This window comes from Panthera pardus, unplaced genomic scaffold, assembly GCF_024362965.1.
Source record: "Panthera pardus isolate Hobbes unplaced genomic scaffold, ASM2436296v1 HiC_scaffold_8, whole genome shotgun sequence".
Lineage (NCBI taxonomy): Eukaryota > Metazoa > Chordata > Mammalia > Carnivora > Felidae > Panthera > Panthera pardus.
In genome coordinates, this window is record NW_026527013.1 from 114,931,594 (window position 1) to 114,953,214 (window position 21,621).

General features: G+C 38.7%; 1 protein-coding gene and 1 long non-coding RNA gene across 2 annotated transcripts in view; one reads left to right on the plus strand and one right to left on the minus strand.

Moving 5' to 3' along the window:
• The window catches only part of LOC109263826 (uncharacterized), a 40,926-nt gene extending 38,035 nt beyond the window's left edge, over positions 1-2,891 (minus strand). Inside the window, exon 1 of the long non-coding RNA XR_002078411.2 lies at positions 2,568-2,891. This is a non-coding gene — a long non-coding RNA (uncharacterized LOC109263826). The remainder of the gene's footprint in view (positions 1-2,567) is intronic.
• A 26-nt stretch (positions 2,892-2,917) lies between these two features.
• Positions 2,918-20,443, plus strand: NUP42 (nucleoporin 42). The gene is made up of 7 exons (XM_019443594.2): positions 2,918-3,116; positions 5,538-5,766; positions 8,633-8,727; positions 14,981-15,057; positions 15,791-15,877; positions 18,164-18,248; positions 19,469-20,443. The coding sequence occupies exons 1-7, from the start codon at positions 3,005-3,007 to the stop codon at positions 20,035-20,037; spliced, it is 1,254 nt and encodes a 417-aa protein (XP_019299139.1). The 5' UTR covers positions 2,918-3,004; the 3' UTR covers positions 20,038-20,443.
• Positions 20,444-21,621: the final 1,178 nt, after the last annotated feature.

Here is a 21,621-nt window from a genome sequence, read left to right on the forward strand (position 1 = left end):
TCCATTGGCCCTACGCTCTATTGTCTCACACAGCACTCCACCAAGATGATCTCCATTGGGATCTGGGCTTGCCCATCTCCCTACCTTCACACACCACCATCTCACCCTCACAGCTTCAGCCACATTATTTTAGGTCTTTGATAACCCAGCAGAGTCCTTATACATGTTGGTGTTTGCATAGACAAGTCAGTGGCCACAATGAGAAACTGGTTAATACAAGGGGATTACTCAAATGTGAACAGTGGGAACCAAGTTTCTCCTTCCAATCAAAGGAGGGAGTTAGAAATACAGGAGCAAGATAAATCCTGTGATCTTGGGATAGAATTGGAGGTTATCAGTGTAAACTCCTAGTTTCTAATACACATAGACACAGAAATAATGTGTTGGTGTAAATGTGTGTCTGTCTATAGTACATATTTCCTAGCAATGCCCATGAAAGGGCTTGGGAGCAAAGACCTCACAACAGCAATCAGAAAACTTAAAGTTCAGATCATGGCTTCTAAGTACCATTAAAAGACCCAAGATTCTTGGAGAAATGGCTGATTCCAAGACTGGATCAAGGAATGCATAAGATGAGCCTGGCAATCTTTTGGGCCAAGGAGTAAAGAAGTGCTCACAGAATCATGCGATGTGTCAAAAAACAAAGGAGCTTACAGGGCTCTCGCTGGCCAAATTGGGGAAGATATGAACCTCAAAATAATGACTAATAGATTATAACCCACTGAATAAAACTGGAAATCATGAGGCCATACTGATAGGAATAAATGAATGAATGAACCAAAAAGCTTGAGGAGGAATGACATCTTTATACTTTCAGAGTATCTCCCCACAAAGTCCTTACTAATAACAAAAAGGAAAAGAGTCATTGTAGAGTGAAGTAGCTTAGCACACACCACCTTATCAAGTGATCAGAGTGAGGTAGTGAGACAAATTGAAATTGTGCACAATCTGGGAGGTACAATGTGAAGACCATGGCTTCATTTCTGTGATAATCCTACCAGAGATGCTCAATCTGAATCCAATCATGAGAAAACATCAGATAAATCTGCATTGAGGAACTTCTACCAAATAACTAGCTATCAAGGTCTTGAAGTAGTGTTAAGGTCTTTAATAGTGTTATGCTCTTGAAAATCAAGGAAATACTGAGGAAATGTTCCAGAATGAAGACGACTAAAGAAATATGAATAAGGCAACAATGATTCTAAACTGGACCCTTTTTTTTTTTTAAATATAAATATGTTTGTTTATTTTTGAGAGGTTGCACGCGCATGAGCAGGGTAGGGGCAAAGAGATAGGGGAACAGAAGATCCAAAGCGGGCTCTGTGCTGACAGCAGTAGGTCCCATGCGGGGCTCGAACTCACAAACCTGAGCTGAAGTTAGATACTCAAACGACTGAGCCACCTGGGCGCCCCAGTAGTACATAAATAGTAACATCTTGATTTTGGTGACTGCACTGTGGTTATGTGGGAGAATGTTTTTGTAGGAAATACAGGAACTATTTGGGTGATGGGGCATCAAGTCTGCAATATAGTCTCTTATACTGTATTTGTAAATCTTCAATAAGTTTCAAAGTAAGTGAATTGAATAGGCTTTTTTTTTTTTTTTTTTTTTTAATAAACTAGGTTAGGGTGCCTGGCTGGCTCAGTCAGTCAGAAGGGCATGTGACTTGATCTTGGGGTCGTGAGTTCGAGCCCCACGTTGGGCACAGAGATTACTTTAAAACATTTTTTTTTACATGTACTTATTTTTGAGAGACAGAGCACAAGTGGGGGCAGAAATAGAAGGAGACACAGAATCCGAAGCAGGTTCCAGGCTCTAGGCTGTTAGCACAGAGCCCAACACGGGGCTCAAACTCACAAACTGAGATCATGACCTGAGCCGAAGTCCGACGCTTAACCGACTGAGCCACCCAGGCACCCCTAGAGATTACTTTAAATAAGCTAGGTTGTACCAGTTATTCCCAGTGCTTTGATAGATTCCATTGTACTCAAAATCCAAAGATGTGAGCAAGAACTATGACCAATCATCCTAAACCACCAGAGATAAACCTGTATTCCAACAAATTCATATTCATTGCCTCCTTGCAACTAAGCAGACTGGGAACCAGGGGGAGAGTAGGGTGTCTCACCATACAAAGGAAAAGACAGTTGTAGGATTTTGTGGGGAAGATGGATTTTAGGTAAAATTTGGTAAGCTCAAAGCAAAGCAGAGTTGTGTGTAAAGGCATCAACATCCAATCTGGACTGAGAAGTGGATGTAGGGTCGTTTTCTTGGAAACTACAAAATTAAGAAAAATATGGAATGCTCTTTTCAGGAACCCGAAGTTCCACACCTGGGTAGAAATCGATGCTACTTCTCTCTTCGCTCCTCCAAGGAAGAATGGGATGTTTCATTCTTAAGGAAAACAATTTCAAATAGCGGTGTTTATGTGGACTTTAAACAACTAACTTTCTCAGTGTAAGAATGTAGTGTTTATAGGAGTTGTTATGATACTTTTCAGTTGCTGTCTGTCCTTGAAGGAACCAGTTTCCTGTTAACCTTATAACTGGCTTTATGTGTTACCCACCTGATGAATGGCTGGGCAGATTTTTGCTTCCTCAACAGCAGAAATGAAAAGTACGATTCGGTCTCTCAAACTACAAGTACTCCTGTCCTACAGGGCCTTGCTGAAGATCTGTTTCCTTAACCTGCTTTCTTCTCATTTCCGACCCTCAAGCCTCCCTTAAAGTCGGAGGCCTAGTACCACGCGCAAACACGCCTCTTTCTCCACGTTAACCATCCAAACATTCCGCTTTCCCAAGACAAGCTCAGTGAGTGGGGGCCGCCCCGTTCTTCTCAAACCCTATTGGGTAAAATCCACGCCTCTCATCCCAGGGCGGGACAAGAGAGAAAGGGGCGCGAGAAGATGACATCACGGTAGCGGGGTGGGACCTGTGGTTGCATTGGGCTCTCCTTCCGCTGAGGGTGCCGCCTGAAGACCGTTCCGTGGGCGACGCCGTCGCTATGACCATTTGTCAATTCTTCCTTCAAGGCCGGTGCCGCTTTGGAGACCGGTGCTGGAACGAACATCCCGGCGCCGGGGGTGCGGGCGGGGGACGGCAGCAACAGCCCTCAGGTGACGTTCTCCCCGGTCCTACGCCGGTAGCCGACTAGGGAAAGGCCTGGCCCGCGGGGCTCGTCTGGTTGGGACCGGGCGTCAGGCGTGAGGCCCGCCACTAGGCTTTGCGGCGCTGTGCACTAGTCCGGTGACGCTGAGTTGCTCGCGTCGTCCCCTCTTCAGCCCCGCCCACCAGGCTGGGTTCAGGTTCTCTCCGACGCTTTTATTAGCTTGTTAGCCCCTGGGTTGTTTTTTGTTGAGGGGATGAAGACAGGGACTTGGCCTTTGTTACTAATGAGAAACAATGAGTTTTTAGGTCGGGAGTACGTGGAAAGCTACCTTGTCTGTGGGTGGTAATGGTCCGGAGAATTGGTGTAGGTCGACCCAGATGCCTCCTTGCTTTACTACCCTTCTGAGTATTTTTTTCCCTTGTCACCTTAAATATAATTTTTACCAAACTTTTTTCCAGAGAGAGGCTAGCAACTGGGGTCAGAGCCTGGATTCTTAACTTTGGAGAAGTTGCAAACTCCTTTCAAAATCTAATAATAGCTACAAAGGTATACCCCAGGTGAATGTACATGTTCATAACATTGGGGGTAAAATTAGAAGGGTGGGATGCCTAGTTAAGAACTGTGAGTTATGAGGGAAGGAGGGTGGAGGACCGCGTTGACCTACTATCTGGGCCTTAGTGATTGTCAAAGTTTTTGGAATATTTAAGCCAATCGTGGATGATGTGAAAGGATGGTGTTCAAGATGAGGGAACAAAAATGAAACCATATTACAATGCAAAGTTTTAAAGTTCAGATGAATAGTTAGGTTTTATTTTCTAAGGATTGACGGTAGCCCTTGACAGTGTCACAAGATGCTGACCACCTCTCCAACTCTTCCTTCCCTTCCCTCTTGTAGGACTGTTCATCCAACTCTTCATGTTGCATTGTGGTTTCACGTCTGATCCCTCCTCGTCTTGGAGACAGTCCTTTTGCATCACCCACCATTAGTCTAGTGAATATTCCAAACCAAAAATTATGACTCGGGGTTTGATAAATGTGAGTGTATTTCCTAGAAAAACCACTTAATATTTGACATTCTTTGAAGACTCACTCTAAATGTAGTAATTAAAAAATAAATGTTGAATGGATTAATGGTTGAAGAAACTCATTAAGTAAACAGTGTATTTAGTTCCCAGAAAGGAATGCTTCTAGAATTAATAAGTGAAGGCCAAAAGCTATATACAAAAGAAAGAATGAATTTCTTCAGGGTGTCATCCCCCAAAGGATTTGAAACTTCAGAAAAATAAAATACCATTAACCCTTTCATGAGGAATCTGGCCCAGCAATCTGCTCCTTTTTATCATTGGTTTTATTAAGTAGTTTTAGAAATGGGAGATGAATTTTCAAGAAGGAATATATCTCCCATCACTCCAGTTTTTAATATATTTCATGGCATATCTCCTAATTCAGTCAAAAACAAGGTGAATTATCTTGGCCCCAACTAGGAAGTGATGAGTAAATGAGGTACTTTAAGTGAGAAGATTTTTTTAAATACAGAGAGATGAGAGAGTCCTGTTGGTTCATTTCGATAATTATGAAATATTAGAATCTGCTCATAATAGAACTCAATGCATTTTATTCACATGTAAATTATAATCTCCCTATGAAAGAGAGGTGGGTAATGGTGTTTTCCCAGAGGGAAGATGGAGTCAAATAGATTTAAGCATCGGGGCGCCTGGGTGGCTCAGTCGGTTAAGCGTCCGACTTCAGCTCAGGTCACAATCTCACCGTCCGTGAGTTGCAGCCCCGCGTCGGGCTCTGGGCTGATGGCCCAGAGCCTGGAGCCTGCTTCCGGTTCTGTGTCTCCCTCTCTCTCTGCCCCTCCCCCATTCATGCTGTGTCTCTCTCTCTGTCTCAAAAATAAATAAACGTTAAAAAACAATTAAAAAAAAAAAAAGATTTAAGCATCTATTCAAGGACGGAGGGTAGGATCTAATTTTTTATATTCAACAAACTCTTTAATACATTGTTCATTTTTCAGACTTTACTGCTGTGTAAGGGCCCAGTAGGAGAGCAAAAAATGGTAAAGACAGAACTTTTTATCCTGAAGGAGCTTATGGTTTAAGATAGATCCTAAATCCATTATCAAGCAATTATTTATTTAATAAGCTTATATCATCTTAACTTAGTAATATATCATTATTTTTCTGTGGATTTACAGTCCTCTCAATCTTTTTAAGCAAACAAACAAAAAATGCCACTAGACCATTACATGATGTGTTGGTTACAAGTAAATATATAAATCAAAAATGAAGAATTTTGTGATTTAAAATGAGTGGAAATGTGCTTCTTAAATCTTTGCATAATGTCTGCACATAATAAGACAAAATGTAATGAAATTTTTAGAGTTTTAAAAAAGGAGTTGCCAATAAAATTGTTTTGTTTTCAGGTAGTAACAGACGTGGATGGAATCCCTCCAGCCAGAGATACTCCAGTGTTATCCAGCCATCCAGCTTCTCCAAATCCACACCATGGGGGGGCAGCAGAGATCAAGAAAAGCCATCTTTCAGTTCTTCGGATTCTGGAGCTTCAACTAGCAGGAACAGGGGATTTGGACTATCCCAGAATCCATTTGCTTCACCCAGCTCTGATGAGCAGAAAGATGAAAAGAAACTTCTGTAAGTGGAAGCCTTCAGAAAAACTACCCATTTGCTTATTTTTTTCAAAAGTACCTATAATATTTTCTTTAAAAAAGAAGTAATACATTATTAAAAAATCAGAATAAGCAAAAAGAAGAAAAAGCACCCATGATCCTATTACTCACAGATAACTATTTTGCATATGTCACAGTAGACTTTATTTCACTTAAAAATGTACCACCTTGGGGCACCTGGGTGGCTCAGTCAGTTGATCATCCAACTGGATTTCAGCTCAGGTCATGATCCCAGGGTCATGGGACTGAGTCCCACATCAGGCTCCACGCTGTGGAGCCTGCTTGAGATTCTCTCTCTCTCTCTCTCTCTCTCTCTCTCTCTCTCTCTCTCTCTCTCCCCCCCCCTCCCCCTCTCTCCCTTTCCCTGACTTACACACTCTCTATCTCTAAAGTAAAAATTAAAAAAAATATTGGTCACCTTACCATACCAGTACAGTGACTCTCAGGGCTAATTTTTTTTCCCACTTTTCTATGGCTAACACTATATTGTGAATATCTTTCTAAAGTAGTTCTGTTTAAATTTGTTGCAAATTATGAGGTCTTTGCAAAGTATGAGGTAATTTAAGCTATTTGTAATCTTGGTGGTACTTACAACATCTGGCATTTTTCTTTCTAAAATTTTTATTTCACCTACCCCATTGAAACTGATTTCATTTGATTTCCTTCATTACTGTGGAGTATATTCCTTATGATTTCTTGATCATGGTAGAATGTATGACTGGTGCCAAAATATTCCCTGACTCTCTGTAACTGTTGCCTCAGCTCCCCACTTGAGGACAGAACTTAAATATACTTGTTAGTCTTTTATTTCCCATAATAAATTAGAACAAGTGGTAAACACTTTGAGCCATGTACTACATACAATTGAGTTTTTAAAGGTAAAAGAGCAAACAAAGCCTTCCTTCCTATATTTGATGTTGTAAAATAATTTAAAAATTATTTAAAATTCTGTGATAGCTAAAATTTTATTAATTGTGGCTTTTTGGATAGTGGAGGGAACCATTTAATTTAGAGTCAAATCTATCCACACCTTCGCCAATAAAATAACTATATGGACATGGGTCTGTTTTCTGTTCTGCAAAATATGAGAATTAAACAAAATGGTCTCTAAAATCCTGCCCACTTTATTTTTTTATTTTTTATTTTTTTTAACATTTACTTATTTTTGAGACAGAGAGAGAGCATGAACGGGGGAGGGTCAGAGAGAGGGAGACACAGAATCCGAAACAGTCTCCAGGCTCCGAGTTGTCAGCAGAGCCCGACGCGGGGCTCGAACTCACGGACCGCGAGATCATGACCTGAGCCGAAGTTGGCCGCTTAACCGACTGAGCCGCCCAGGCGCCCCAAATCCTGCCCACTTTAAAAAGTTTAAGGTTCTGGGTGCCTGGCTGGCTTTACGTAGCTAAAGTGTCTGATTTGATCCCAATTCAGGTCTTGATGTCAGGGTAGTGAGTTCAAGCCCTGCATTGGGCTCCCCGCTGGGGTTGAAGCTTACTTAAAAAAAATTTTTTTTTTAACAAATTAAATAAAGGGACATCTGAATGCCTTGGTCAGTTAAGTGTCTGACTCTAGGTTTGAGCTCAGGTCATAATCTAACAGTTCGTGAGTTTGAGCCCTACATCGGCTCCTTACTGATGGCACAGAGCCTATTTGGGATTCTATCTTTCCCTCTCAGAGTTTCTGCCCATCCTCTGCTCATTCTCTCTCTCTTTCAAAATAAATAAATAAACTTCAAATACATACATACATACATACATAAAATTAAAATGTCATGGTTCTGTATTACTCATATGGTGCTTTGTGTCTTTTTCCAGTTAAATGGCCGTTGATGTTTATGATAACAAAGATTAAAGTTAGTATTGTATATCTTATTGTATTTTAGTTCTTTAAATATGTATAGTTGGATAGTTCTCACTTAATAAATGTATTGGTTAATGGTTCAGCTTACTAGAAAACCAAAACTATAAACTTTTTTGGTATTATATTTTTTTGTTTTAATTTTTTAAAATTATTTTTTAATATTTATTTATTGTTGAGAGAGAGACACAGAGTTCAAGCAGGAGAGGGGCAGGGAGAGAGGCAGACACAATCTGAGCAGGCTCCCGGCTCTGAGTTGCCAGCACAGAGGCCAACGCAGGGCTTAAGCTCACGAGCCATGAGATCATGACCTGAGCTGAAGTTGGCTGCTTAACTGACTGAGCCATGCAGGTGCCCCCTATTTTTATTTTTAATGTTTATTCATTTTTGAGAGAGAGACAGAGACAGAGACAGAGTATGAGTGGGGAGGGGCAGAGAGAGAGGGAGTCACAAAATCTAAAGCAGGCTCCAGGCTCTGAGCTGTCAGCACAGAGCCCGACGCAGGGCTTGAACCCAAGAACCACAAGATCATAGCCTGAGCTGCAGTCAGACCTTTCACTGACTGATCCACCCAGGCGCCCCTAATTTTTTTTTATTTTAAAGAGCGCTCGAGCAAAGGAGAGGGGTACAGGGAGGGGAAGAGACAGAGATAGAGGATCCCAAGCAGGCTCCCCACTCAGTGTGGAGTCCAACACAGCTCAATCCCACAATCCTGGGATAATGACCTGACCCAAACCAAGAGTCAGATGTTCAACCAACTGAGCCACCCAGGCACCCCAATATTACAATATTTAAAATCATGAAATATAGTTCTTATTCTATAAATTCTGCTTTAAAGAATACTCTTCAGAAAATACAATTGAAAAAATCTGAAATTATATGTTTACTATAATTTAAGATTTGAGTCATTGAAAATTATAAACAATAAATTTTAACAAGCAGATTAAAAAGTTCCTTTTCTCTTTTTTTTCCAGAGAAGGAATTATAAAAGATATGGAAGTTTGGGAATCATCAGGGCAGTGGATGTTTTCTGTTTATTCGCCAGTGAAAAAGAAGCCTAATATTTCAGGTAATTGAGAAATTGTATGTTTATAAATTGTGTTTTATAACTCTTAGTTTCTAAAACGAAGGTCATGCTTAATAAACTAATCTCAAACTTAGCTACAGTTAGGAGAGTTTAGACATTGTTTAAAGTATTCCATTTTTCTGGCGGAACTTCATAATTCAGAGATAGAGATTAGAAGATACAGTTTTTTGAGGGGGAGCCTGGGTGGCTCAGTCGGTTGAGCATCCGGTCATGATCATGACTGGTCATGATCTCGTGGTCTGTGAGTTCGAGCCCCGTGTCGGGGTCTGTGCTGACAGCTCAGAGCCTGGAACCTGCTTCGGATTCTTTGTCTCTCTCTCTCTCTGCCCCTCCCCCGCTCATGCTCTGTATCTTTCTGTCAAAAATAAATAAACATTAAAAAAAATTAAAAGAAGATACAGTTTTTTTAAAGTATGTAGTTCTCATGGGAAAATAGTGAAATCAGGACCCACCCCAATTCCAATTCTGTAAGCCCCCAAAGAGTCTCTGCCTTCTTGGTTCCCTATAGGTACAACTTTCAAAACTCGTAGCTGCTAACATTGAATAGAAGATTCATATCCTTTTTGTCATTAAGGCCTTGGCTGCCTGATTCTCTTCTCCCTTCCCTGTATTTCCTTCCAAAGATAGTTATTTTTTGTAAAGCGTGTTGAGACCTATTCTGGAGATAGCATGTAAAGGTAAAGAGCTTTAGCTTGGCTACAGGGATAGCATTTCTTTAGAATACCCTTTTTCCTCCCTGTTTTCTTTTGTGCGTAGTCCCTAAGCCCTTTCTGAACTCAAACCTAGAGCACCACACTTTTCTAATCCTATTTTGGGTGGTCCTGGGCCCTCTGTGCTGTTGAGTAAATAGCAAGTACCTCGCAGATGAGAGCCCCTGCAAACCCTCAGAACTCTGGGATCCCTACTCTGTCTCAGCTCTGCCTGCTTATTCCCTCTGAGCATTTGTCACACCAGTCCTTAGTTATTTATTCACTCAGCTGTTCAACAAAATATTTACTGAATTTCTTTTGTGCCAGGCCCTATTCTAAGTTCTAAGAATATAGTGATGAGCAGGATAGACAAGCTCCCTTGCTTACAAAGCTTATGTTCTTGAGGGAGGGAGACAGTAAATAATACAAATAAATCAGATAGTTTTAGATAGTGTTTTCTATAAAGAAAATAAAGAAGTACTGAACCTTTTTTAATCAGTTTGGAATTAAACCTAATGTCTAATGCCCTAAAGCAATGGTTCTCAAACTGTGGAATATAGATTCCTACGTAGGATTGCCAGATAAAATATGGGACACTCGGTTAAATTTAAATTCTTTTTTATTTAGGTAAACAAAAAATATTTTTAGTATATGAAATCCCATGTAATATTTAGGACATACTTATACTAAAAAAGTATTTGTTATATATCTGACATTGAGATTTAACTGGGCATCCTGCATTTTTTTTAATGTTTATTTTGAGAGAGAGAGAGAGAGTGCTTGTGCACGGGGGAGAGGTGGGGGTGGTGAGGACAGAGGATCTGAAGTGGACTCTGCGTTGACAGCAGGGAGCCCAGTGCAGGCTTTGAACTCTCGAACTGTGAGATGATGACCTGAGCCGAAGTCAAACAATCAACTGAGCCACCCAGACACCCCTGGGCATCCTGTATTATTTGCTAAATCTGGCAGCCCTATTCCTGAGACCCTTTTAAAGGCTGTACAAATTTGGGGTGCCTAGGTGGCTCAGTCAGTTGAGCGTCCAACTGTTGATTTGGGCTCAGGTTATGATCTCACAGTTTGTGAGATCCAGCCCCACAGTGGGCTCTGTGCTGACAGCATAGAGCCTGCTTGAGATTCTCTCTCTCCTTCTCCCCCTGCCCCTCCCCTTCTCACTTGTACTTGAGTGCGCACACACATGCTTTCTGTCAAACTTTTTTTAAAAAGCCTCTACAGGAGCGCCTGGGTGGCTCAGTCGGTTAAGCGTCCGACTTTGGCTCAGGTCATGATCTCAAGGTATGTGAGTTCAAGCCCCGCATTAGGCTCTCTGTGTCAGCATGGAGCCCACTTCAGATCCTCCCTCGCGCTCTCTCTCTCTCTCTGCCCCTTCCCTGCACTCTCTCTCTCTCTCTCTCAAAAATAAACTTTTAAAAAAAATAAAAATAAATTTTAAAAAATTTTCGAAAGGCTCTACAAATTCAAAAATATTTTCATAATAATATCAAGACATTAATTGCCATTTCACTCTGTTGACATTTGCACTGTTGGTGCAAAAGCATTGATGGGTCAAACTCCTTGTATCTTAGCATGAATCAAGGCAGAGGCAACATAACTGTACTAGCAGACTACATTAGTCAATAAAAAAAATTTTTTTTTTAATTTTTATAAGTAATCTCTACACCTAACATGGGACTTGAACTCCGGACCCTGAGGTCAAAAGTCATATGCTCTTCTGACCAAGCCAGCCAGGCACCCCAATAAAAAAACTTTTTAATGCCATTTTCACTTACAGTTTTTGATGAAGAGGTAAAAATAGTGATTTTATTAATCATGACCCTTGAGTGTACACCTTAAAAAAATTTTTTTTTAATGTTTACTTATTTTTGAGAGAGAGAGAGACAGAATGTGAGCGGGGCAGGGGCAGAGACAGAGGGGGAGACACAGAATCTGAAGCAGGCTCCAGGCTCCGAGCTGTGAGCACAGAACCCAACGTGGGGCTTAAGCTCATGAACTGCAAGATCATGACCTGAGCTGAAGTCAGTCACTTAACCAACTGAGCCACCCAGGCGCCCCACACTATTTTTTAGAGAGAGAGAGACAGAGACAGAGAGAGAACAAATCAAGCAGGCTCCACACTCAGCACTGAGCAGCATGCAGGGCTCCATCCCATGACCCTGGGATCATGACCCGAGCTGAAATCAAAAGTCAGATGCTCAACTGACTGAGCCACCCAGGTGTCCTGTATGCACACTTTTTTTAATCTGTGTGACAAAATGAGAAGCACACATGAAATGCTTCTGCCACGTACTCAGATATGATGGTTATCTTCCTTGAGGGAAGACACGAGTGATCCTTTGAGTTGTGAGCTGAACCAGCCACTTTTTCCATAGACCGTTTTTACTTGAAAGAATGACTGACAGCTATGGTTATCTAGACTTAGGAATTTGGCAGCATTTTCTAAAAAAACAAATGGAGTGAGTTTGTTGCTTCAAAGAAAACAACTGTTTATTGCCAATGACAAAATTCAACTTTCATGTGAGAATTAGAATTATGGAAAACTGTTTTCTGCCACTGTCAGCTTGATGACTTAAATATCTCTTAAAGTCTCTTCTGATGAGATGGACAGTGACATTAACAAATAAGAGTTTTTTGATATTGTAAAATGGCATGTGGCAATATTTGAAAGTTCTAGATGACTCAATGAACCAGTAGTTTCTAAATGACAATGTACGATGTTATAAAAACATGCATGGCTGAAAAATTCATTCTAAGCACAAGATAAACCACTAGATTTAATATAATAATACAAAAAGTTAATTAATATTAAGGCTTAAATTTACATTATAGCTAAACTTGTAAGAACCTAACACCACAATTACCTGAAAAGATTATTAAAGTCCTCCTTCCCAACTCCCTATCTGTGTTAGAACAGATTTTCTTCATACACTTCAGCCAGGTAGTATATTGCAACAGACTGAATGTAGAAGTAGATATAATAATCCAGCAGTCTTCTCTTAAAACCAAACATTAAAAAAATTTACAAACAGACCCTCCATCACCAAAGAGATGATGACTCACTGAAAGCTCAGAAGAGGGTTAGCATTTTTTAGCAATAAAATATTTTTACATTAAAGTATGCAAAAAAACATTTACAAACATAAAACAGTGCCACTCATCTCACTAAATTTTTATTTTTTGCTTGAAAAATAGTTTTTTAATTTATGTTGATATGTAATTGGTTTCTTATTTTTATGTGAATTAATAAATATGTTCTATTATTTCTTATTTTTCATTTTAAATATGGTAAATATGTATATTATAACCTATATAAGCAAAAGCTCTTTGGCATTGTTAATGATTTTTAAGAATATAAATGGGTTTTGAGACCAAAAAGTTGGAGAACTGTTCTTAGACATCAGTTGTAATGAATTAACTCTCTATGCATCTAAAATGATACTGCTTTTTTACCCCCTTGGGATAACTGTGAAAATAGTCACTCAGATAATTTTCTGTGTTCTGTGGTTCAGATGAGGAACAGCTGGAAGGAGGATAAAGTAACTGGAGGGACAGTTTTTCTTTAGAGTAAGTTATCCATTCTTACAAAGCAGGATTGGAGCGGAGTCCTAAGTGAGAAGAAGGTGTCTCTTATGGGAAGATTTGGGGAAAGCATTCCTGGCAGTAGGAATAGCTAGTGCATAGACCCTTGTAGGAACAAGATTGGCAAGTTTGAAGACAAGTGAGGCCAGAACCCCTGGAGGAGAGTGAATGAGAGAAAGAGTAATAGGACATAAGGCCATAGAGTCAGCCAAGAGCCAGATCATGTTGGACTAACTGTAAGGACAGCCATGTGGAACTTTAAGCAGAAGGACATGATCTGATTAGAAAAAACTCAGTCGGACTGTTGTATGAAAGAAGTGGTCTGTAGGGAGTGCTGTGGGGTGAAAACTAAAATAGTGGCAAGGAGATGAGTTAGGAGACAAATGCTGGTGACTGACTGGGTTAGAATCACTAGCAGTGGAGACAGAATTGGTCAAATTCGTAGTGTGTTTTGGAATTAGAACTTGGCAGGATGCTGATTAATTAGATGTGGGGAAAGAGATAAATACAAGGAGATTCCTAGGTTTTTTGGCCTGAACAGTTATTAAAGATGGTATAACGACAAGTTGTTAGAGGGAATCCAAGGTTCTAATTTGAACATTTAGTCTTTTCTTTATTCTGGGGTGTAGAAGTCCATGGAGTTAATGATATCTGGGTTACAAGTAATTCTCTGTAGGAAATATCCTGAATGTTGTTTTTCCTTTCTTAAAAAGTTTCCTAATTATAAATTTACAGCTGTTGCCATAGAAAACTTGAAAAACACAGAAATACATAAATAAAATAAAGATCACCTGGTGTCACAAACTATAATATTTCAGATTATTCCTTTCAAAATATGCACACACAACCATATTTCCTGTTTGTATATATATAATTAGGACCATAATCTAGTTTTGTATTCTACTTTGTTGTTTTCAGGTTGTCTCTATTACTAAAAATACTAGAATGAACACCTTCATACATAAAACTCTTTGATTATAGGTCTCATTATTTTCTGAGGTTAAATCCTAGAAATTCTATTAAGGACAGAAGGTACAAACATATTTAAGGCATTTGACACGTACTGACAATTGTCCTCCTAGAAAAGTGCCTTTCTGGTTGCCTTAAAGGCAATTTAGGAGAATGTCAATTTTACCACACCCTTACTAACAATAAATACCATCCATTTTTAATTTTTGCCATTAAGTAAAGTATCTTATCTGTATTTTAAGTTGTATTTTTAAATTGAACTTTTTTTTTAAAGAATTTTTTTTTAAGTTAGTCATTTATTTTGAGAGAGGGACAGAGAGAGCAAGTCAGGGAGGGGCAGAGAGAGGGAGAGAGAGAATCCCAAGCAGGCTCCACACTGTTAGCACAGAGCCCTATGTGGGGCCCAAACTTACCAATTGAGATCATGACCTGAGCAGAAACCAAGAGTTGGATGCTCAACTGACTGAGCCCCCCAGGCGCCCCTAAACTGAACTTTTTTATTTCACTTACTTACTGGGTATTTGAATTTTTTTGTGAATTGCCTGTTTCTTATGTTTGCTCCTATTTGTTTGTCCTATGGATTTGTAAGTGCTGTTTACACATTGACATTAGCTCTTTTCCTGTCATATATGTTAAAGTTACTGTTTTCCATTTGCCTTTTAATTTTGCTTATTATAGTTTCTGGCATACAGAATATTATTTTAGACAGAAATTTGAATGTATATGTAGTTAACTCTTGTATTATTCCTTACACTCCATTTATCTTTAGAAAATTTCCCCCTTTAAAGATCAAATATCCAACTATATTTTATTTTAATCTTATACTTTATTAAACATATAGGCTTTGAAATTTTTCCTTATGATTATGAAAACTTTCTTATGATCAACATTAGCATATATTCTTGTCTAGGACTTCTAGCTTTACTATACTATCAAAAGTACTGGTATTTATTTTAAAGATTCCAATTGATTCCTCACTTCAGGTTTTACAGACATTTCACCAGAGGAATTGAGGCTTGAATACCATAACTACTTAACCAGCAATAACTTACAGAGTTATGTAAGTTTGTTTCCTATTCATCTACCTTAATACCAGATTAGCTGTTAATTATAGTCTTCTCTGTTTGTAGTGGCTTGCTTGTACATTGGCAAAGTGGATGAGGTCTAATAATTTTTCTCAAGACAAGGCTATTTTTATTTTCTAAATTACTTTCTTTGAAATTGGTTGGTTATCTAAAATGGTAATAATATATTTTGACTATATAACTAGGAATGTCACTGTTTTTCTTGCAAATTATCCAGTGATCAGTCATAGAAGTCAGACCCTTTCATCATTTGACACTTATGGAGCATCTATTAGGTACAGACACCATGATGAATTCTAGAAAAGCAGTGAAATAAGACACAGTCTGTGGTACGGATTAACATTCTCACAGATATCAAAAAATAAAAAAGCTGGACTTCAATAAGTTAGTGCTTAAAAGAAATGACATAAAGTGTATTTTTGTGTTGTCTACGGTCATGATCATGCATTTCAACTAGTATACATGTTTGTTCCCATCCAGATAGAACTACCTCTGTGCTGCCACATTACTTGAAATTCTAAACCAGGTGACACAAGGTTTTGGAGAACAGGGAGGGAACTATAGCTGGAACATCTTGGGCAAATTGTACGAGTAATGGGCCATAAAAATGTTTTCTAAACTTGTGATTTTAGCAAATAAAGACATGAAGTTAGAGAGACTAACTTAAATACTCAGAATTGACTGATTATTTTTGTCTTCTCTCTTTAGCTAAATTCCCTCCAACAGTTAATAAATCAGTGGAGAAACAGAGTAAATGAACTGAAAAATCTAAATACATCGGCTAACATAGCTTCGGTGAGTATTGGGAGAGTTTTCTACAGGGAAGTGTCTTATCTATTACTTTTTTTGCAGAGAATTTCACTTCGGATTTAGAAAGCAAAGCTAAAGTTCTCTGTCAAGAATTATGATTCACATTCTCAGGATTGTATCATTTAAAATCACAGTCCTGGAATTGCTTTCTCTCTGTTCCTCAGTCTGAAAAGCACAGGTAACTTTGCTTTCCTTAGGGTAAAGTTTTTGACTTAAGTAGTCTAGTTTTGAAAATGTTACATAAATTCAAATATACCAGGTTATTAGCATTTACAAAGAAATTGCTTTGAAAAATGATCTGGATACACATTTAGACTACTGTTTGCTTTTGTGACTGGAAAACACTCACCATCTATTCCCTGACCTATATAGAAATGCCTTTAGTAGATGTATACCCACTTGTCTCCAAAGATACATGATCCTGACTATAGCATATTCATTATCTTGGTCAATAAAGTTATGATGTTTCTATTCCCATTAAAACTTCTTAAGGACCTTATTTTGAAATAAGATATTTAGAGTTTCCCAGACGATTTATATTTCTACCTTCTAAAAAGGATATGATGGTTGTCACTGCCTAACTTAGTAAATGACTGTGTGACAGTTGCAGTGCTCCACCCCTTTCTTAAATATGTACTTCCTAAACAGACTCTTGTGTAAGCTAATTTCTCCACCGTTTAGTTGTTATAATGCCGTTTAAGTTTAGTAGGACTTCTTGAAGGATTCTGTCCGTACATGAGAGGTAGCCCACCATCACCATTACTGATGTAAAGGGGATAACTGAGTCCAAAGAACTACACAACTACCCTCAGGGTTAGAAGTTCCTTGCTCTTTGCCACTTTTCTAGGTGCCCCTCCATAGGTTAAGATCTTGGACAGCCCCACCCACAGTGGGCTTAGCATATATGAGTAGTTCATTCTTTATTCTTTTAATGCAGTGTATGAATATATGTTTATCTGTTTACCTGTTAATGACTATTACACTGAAGGAGAGAAGCTGGACCAAAAAAAAAAAAAGTACATACTATGTGATTCCGTTTATATGAAACACTAAAGAAAACAAACCTCATCTATAGTGATAGGAGATGAGTTCTTCCCTGTACCTAGCATTTGGGAGAGAGTTGACTGAAAAAAACACAAGGGAACTTTTAGAGGTGATGGAAATGTTCTAAATCTTGATTGTGGTGGTGACTAGAAGTTTGTCAAAACTCACTGAGATACATATATACGATGGATGCATTTTATTGTGTATAAACTATACCTCAATGAAATTGATTTTTGGAAAATGCTATTGAGGCTTCCAAATAAGAGAAATTATATCTGTTTGAGTTAGTTAGGAAAAACTTCTTGGAGGTAAGGAGTAAGGGAAAAGTTCCTTGAAAGGGATTTTAAAGGAGTGCCTGGCTGGCTCAGTCAGTAGAGCATCCGACTCTTGATCTCAGGGTCATGAGTTTGAACCTACATTGGGTGTAGAGATCACTTAAATAAATAAAACTTAAAAATAAAATAAAAGAAAGGGAGATTGAGATTTCACTATGCAGAGATGAAAGACATTTCTAGAGTAGAAAATAGTAAGAACATAAAGTATTTTCAAGGAATAGGAAATGTTCAATAGATTTTAGTAGTAAGTTTTTAATTATGTAATTGTGAATCAATTCAGTTCAGGCATCAGAATAAGTAGACTAGGTAGCCTCCAAAGGCCCTTTGCCTGAAGTCTAGATTTTTTGATAATCAATCTAGTCATTAAAATGTATTATTAAATTTTTTTTTCTGATTTTAATATAAATTCATTGAAGAAATTTAGAAAATATTTTAGAAGCATAAGTAAAATTAAAATCACCCATAATTCATCACTCATAATTCATGAGTTGCTCTTAACTCATTGAAATTAGTCCATTTTTTCCTATGCATATTCATATTGTGGGCATTTTTCTATGGTAAACATTTTTAAGTGCACATTTAAAAAAATTTTTTTAACGTTTATTCATTTTTGAGAGAGAGTTGGGGGGGCTGGTGCTCAGAGAGAGAGGGAGACACAGGCCCAAGCAGGCTCCAGGCTCTGAGCTAGCTGTTCACACAGAACCCAATGCAGTGCTCAAACTCACAGAACATGAGATCATGACCTGAGTTGAAGTCGGATGCTCAACCAACTGAGCCACCCATGCGCCTGGTAAGTGCACATTTTTAAAATTTAATTTGGCTGTGAATTGAGAATTATTCATCAACTAATTTATTATTTACCTGCTCTTTTTTTTTTTTTTTTTTTTTACAGCTCTCAGATGTAAAGGGTGGAGTAAATCAAGCAGCAGCTACATTTGGATTTGGCAGTATGCAAGGAATAACATTTGGGCCACCAGGTAAATGATAAAGTGATGCAAGACTTTATCCATTTTGGAAACAGGATTTTAGAGGTTTCAGATCATAAAGTCTGAAGGTGTGTTAAGGGACATTAAATTACCATTGCAGATTCTACTGTCTTCCATAATGGAGTTTCAAAGAATTTGGCTCATCAGTCATTTGTGAAATGGAGGTCAGATGGAGCATGTTTTTTGAAAGACCCTATGGCTCAAGCTTTCAAAGTGTATTTTAGGAGTTTTTTCAAAAGTTTTATAGGAATACATAGTAACTGTTGTAGCAGCACCACAATTGAGGACCTTCTTTTCACTGTGTATAACAGCATAGTATTGTCTCACGTGGCAATACTGTGTCACTTTTTGTTTTTGGTTTTTTTTTAGTTTAAAGGACAAATTTTTTAAGTTAGGACACAGGTGAACAATGGTTCTTAGAGACAAATAAAAATGCAAATTAGGACTGAGGGTTTCAACTGTCATAAAAAGTATGCAAAAAATGGCAACTCAGGAAAAATTTAGGCAAAAACTAGAGATGTCGATTATTAGAGTATGATTTCATCATATTCATCTTAGTTGAGAGCTGGAAGGGGCTTGAGAATCACTCCATCAATACAGGAGGAAACTGAGATGAAGTGACCACTCTATATTTGCTTAAAAGAATATAGCTGGCGCGCCTGGGTGACTCAGTCGGTTAAGCATCTGACTCTTGGTTTTGGCTCGGGTCATGATCTTGCGGTTGGTGAGATCACATCCTGCGTTTGTCTCTGCACTGACAGCATGGGGCCTGCTTGGGATTCTCTCTCTCCATCTCTGTCTCTCTGTCTCTTTCTCTGTCCCCCCTCCCCAAAATAAATATCTTTTTAAATTAAAAAATTTTTAAATAAAAGAATATAGCTGAGGAAAGAGTTACTTCTTTGATAATGGATATAGCTGATTTACTTGGGGCACACGAGCACAGAAAGCGAAAGTCCACCTCCTAATCCCAGAGGTTTCTCAAAGCTGTTTCCATGAGTGTGGATAATCATGGTACAAATGAGATCAGTACAGCAGAAAGACAGGACGACAGGGTTTTAATGGGTTTGTTCTAGCTTCTTCTTTTCACTTTTTCCAATAAAGCTTCTCAACATTCAAACGTGGCAGAAATAAGAAAAAAAGGAGGGGTGGTTAATATGGTTACATTTTCTGACTTATCATAGGTTATTTTTTCCTTTTTCTGTTTTTTTTAGGTTTTCCAGTGCATAACAGCAGCAGTGCTAATGCTCAGAATTTTAGTTTTAAACCAAGCTCTGGATTTGCCTCTGCCGCTTCTGGAAGTCCTTCTGTGTTTGGGAATACTCCAGCGTTTGGAGCCACACCCCCTGCCAGTTCTGCCATCACTACTTCCACTCCAACATTTGGATTTGGGAAACCTGCAATCACATCTGCTGCTTCATTTTCTTTTAAAAGTCCTGCAGCTTCCAGTTTTGGATCACCTGGATTTTCAGGATTTCCAGCTCCCATGGCAGCAGGCTCTGTTGGAGCCCCAGCCTTTGGAAGTGGCAATTCTGTGGCTGGTTTTGGTAATCTAGGCTCACATTCTCACAGTGCTTTTTCCAAGTCATCCAGTGACACCTTTGGAAATAGCAGCATATCCACCTCTTTACCAGTCTCAAATGGCAGCATCACAACAGATAATGTGTTATTCACACCCAAGGATCAACTAACAGCAGAAGAACTGGAGCAGTTTCAATCCAAGAAATTTACTCTGGGAAAAATTCCATTAAAGCCACCACCTGTGGAACTTCTAAATATTTGAAAGGACAATTTTAAATACAGAAAAGAACAGCTCTTAAAGTTGTTTTGAGTGGTATATATATAATTTCTCTGAGTGGTTCACATATATACGTATATATGTACATATATACGTTTAAGGAATATAAGCTTTCAATAGTAACTTCAGGGGTTTTGAAATTCAATATTTTTTTCATAAAAAATACTCAAGAGGTTTTTTTTTTTTACTTTAATTATGAATGGAACTGGAAAAACTGTCAGTGTGCACTGAATAAAGTGCTTTTCTCATTCTACATCACTTTACTGTCATACCCTTTAAAGGTTTACCTGTAAACATTTTTTTTTTTAGGAAGGAGATCTTTCCTAAAGCCATTAGGGGAAAAAATGCTTAAATATGTAGCTTATTTACCAAATAAACATCAGTAACATCACTTTCCTTTATGTTAAAATTCTCTTAAAGAGAAATAAGTTTTTAAAGGGCAAAAATGTATTTTTCAGGTCTGTGGAGACATTTTCCCCTCATAATTTTGTTTCCCCCTCAGTTTTAACTTTCTCATGGACCACTATTTGAGTATTCTTCAACAGTTTTAGGCAAATTCTTAAATGGGCCCAGGATTGTAAGAGAAATGGGAATTGTGGTCTCATGTGAATAGTGTCTGTGGTGGGGTTAAGATTCACCAGCTCTAGTGAGCTTCTCTTAGAATTCTCATACATGTTGGGTCTCCCTGTGTCCTTAGATTGAGAGAGGAATGCTTCTATCTCTTATGTACAGTTGACACAAGAAGCCAAAGACTCGTCATGAGTTGAGGCATATGTATCAGAGTTCTGTGCTCCTCCCTCAAGCCTCCAGAAGGACAGAGCTAGCACTACAAGAGCAGTTACCTGACATAGATCTGGTGTTGAGCTGATATAAGTGAAAACAGAATCTTACCTAATAAAAGGCACCCCAAATGATTTTAGCACATATGCAAAGCATTCAGTCCTCAGAGGATCCAGTTGTTACTTCTTTCAAAGAACTCTATGACTCCCAGCTAACACTTCTGGAAACCCAAAGTTTGGGATAGAATCTATAGCCAAGGGGTATATGTTTGGAGCCATTCTTGGTGTAGAAATGGTAAATAGATCCTAAGTTTCTGCTTTGGTCTCAAGCTCTAAAGACTTTTCAATGTTTATTCCAACTTACAGGTGACACCAGGAAATTTCCTACCCTAATGGAATGAACCCTGTGCTACCAGACTTCCCAGTCTCCCATGGGTCCCAGCTGAACTTCCCAGTGTCCTGGAGGCTCTGAGGATGCAGGTTACGGGTCTAGTGTTTCTAAATTTGCCTGATGAGAAGGATTACCTGAGGTATTTGTTAAATTATATATCCAGAATAATACATATCCACAGGGCTAGACCTGGGGATGTGTTTTTTACCAAGTGTTTCATGAGATTCTACAAGCAAATTTAGGAAACGGGGGCCTGTCTAGTTGCATATACACTACTCAGTAATATGTGATTTGGGAGTTCTGTTGTAATTGCTGAAGTGCATTTTATGTGCTTTCACGCACACGTGCTCACCTCCCCCACCCCCCACACACGGTGTGGTGAACTTAATGAGATTCAAG

Bases quoted from the DNA above. Each gene is read 5' to 3' on its own strand.
- NUP42 (XM_019443594.2), top strand. From the start codon at position 3,005: ATGACCATTTGTCAATTCTTCCTTCAAGGCCGGTGCCGCTTTGGAGAC. The intron at 5,767-8,632 runs GTAAGTGGAAGC...TTTTTTTTCCAG, and splicing joins AAAGATGAAAAGAAACTTCT to AGAAGGAATTATAAAAGATA. The intron at 15,058-15,790 runs GTAAGTTTGTTT...TTCTCTCTTTAG, and splicing joins GCAATAACTTACAGAGTTAT to CTAAATTCCCTCCAACAGTT.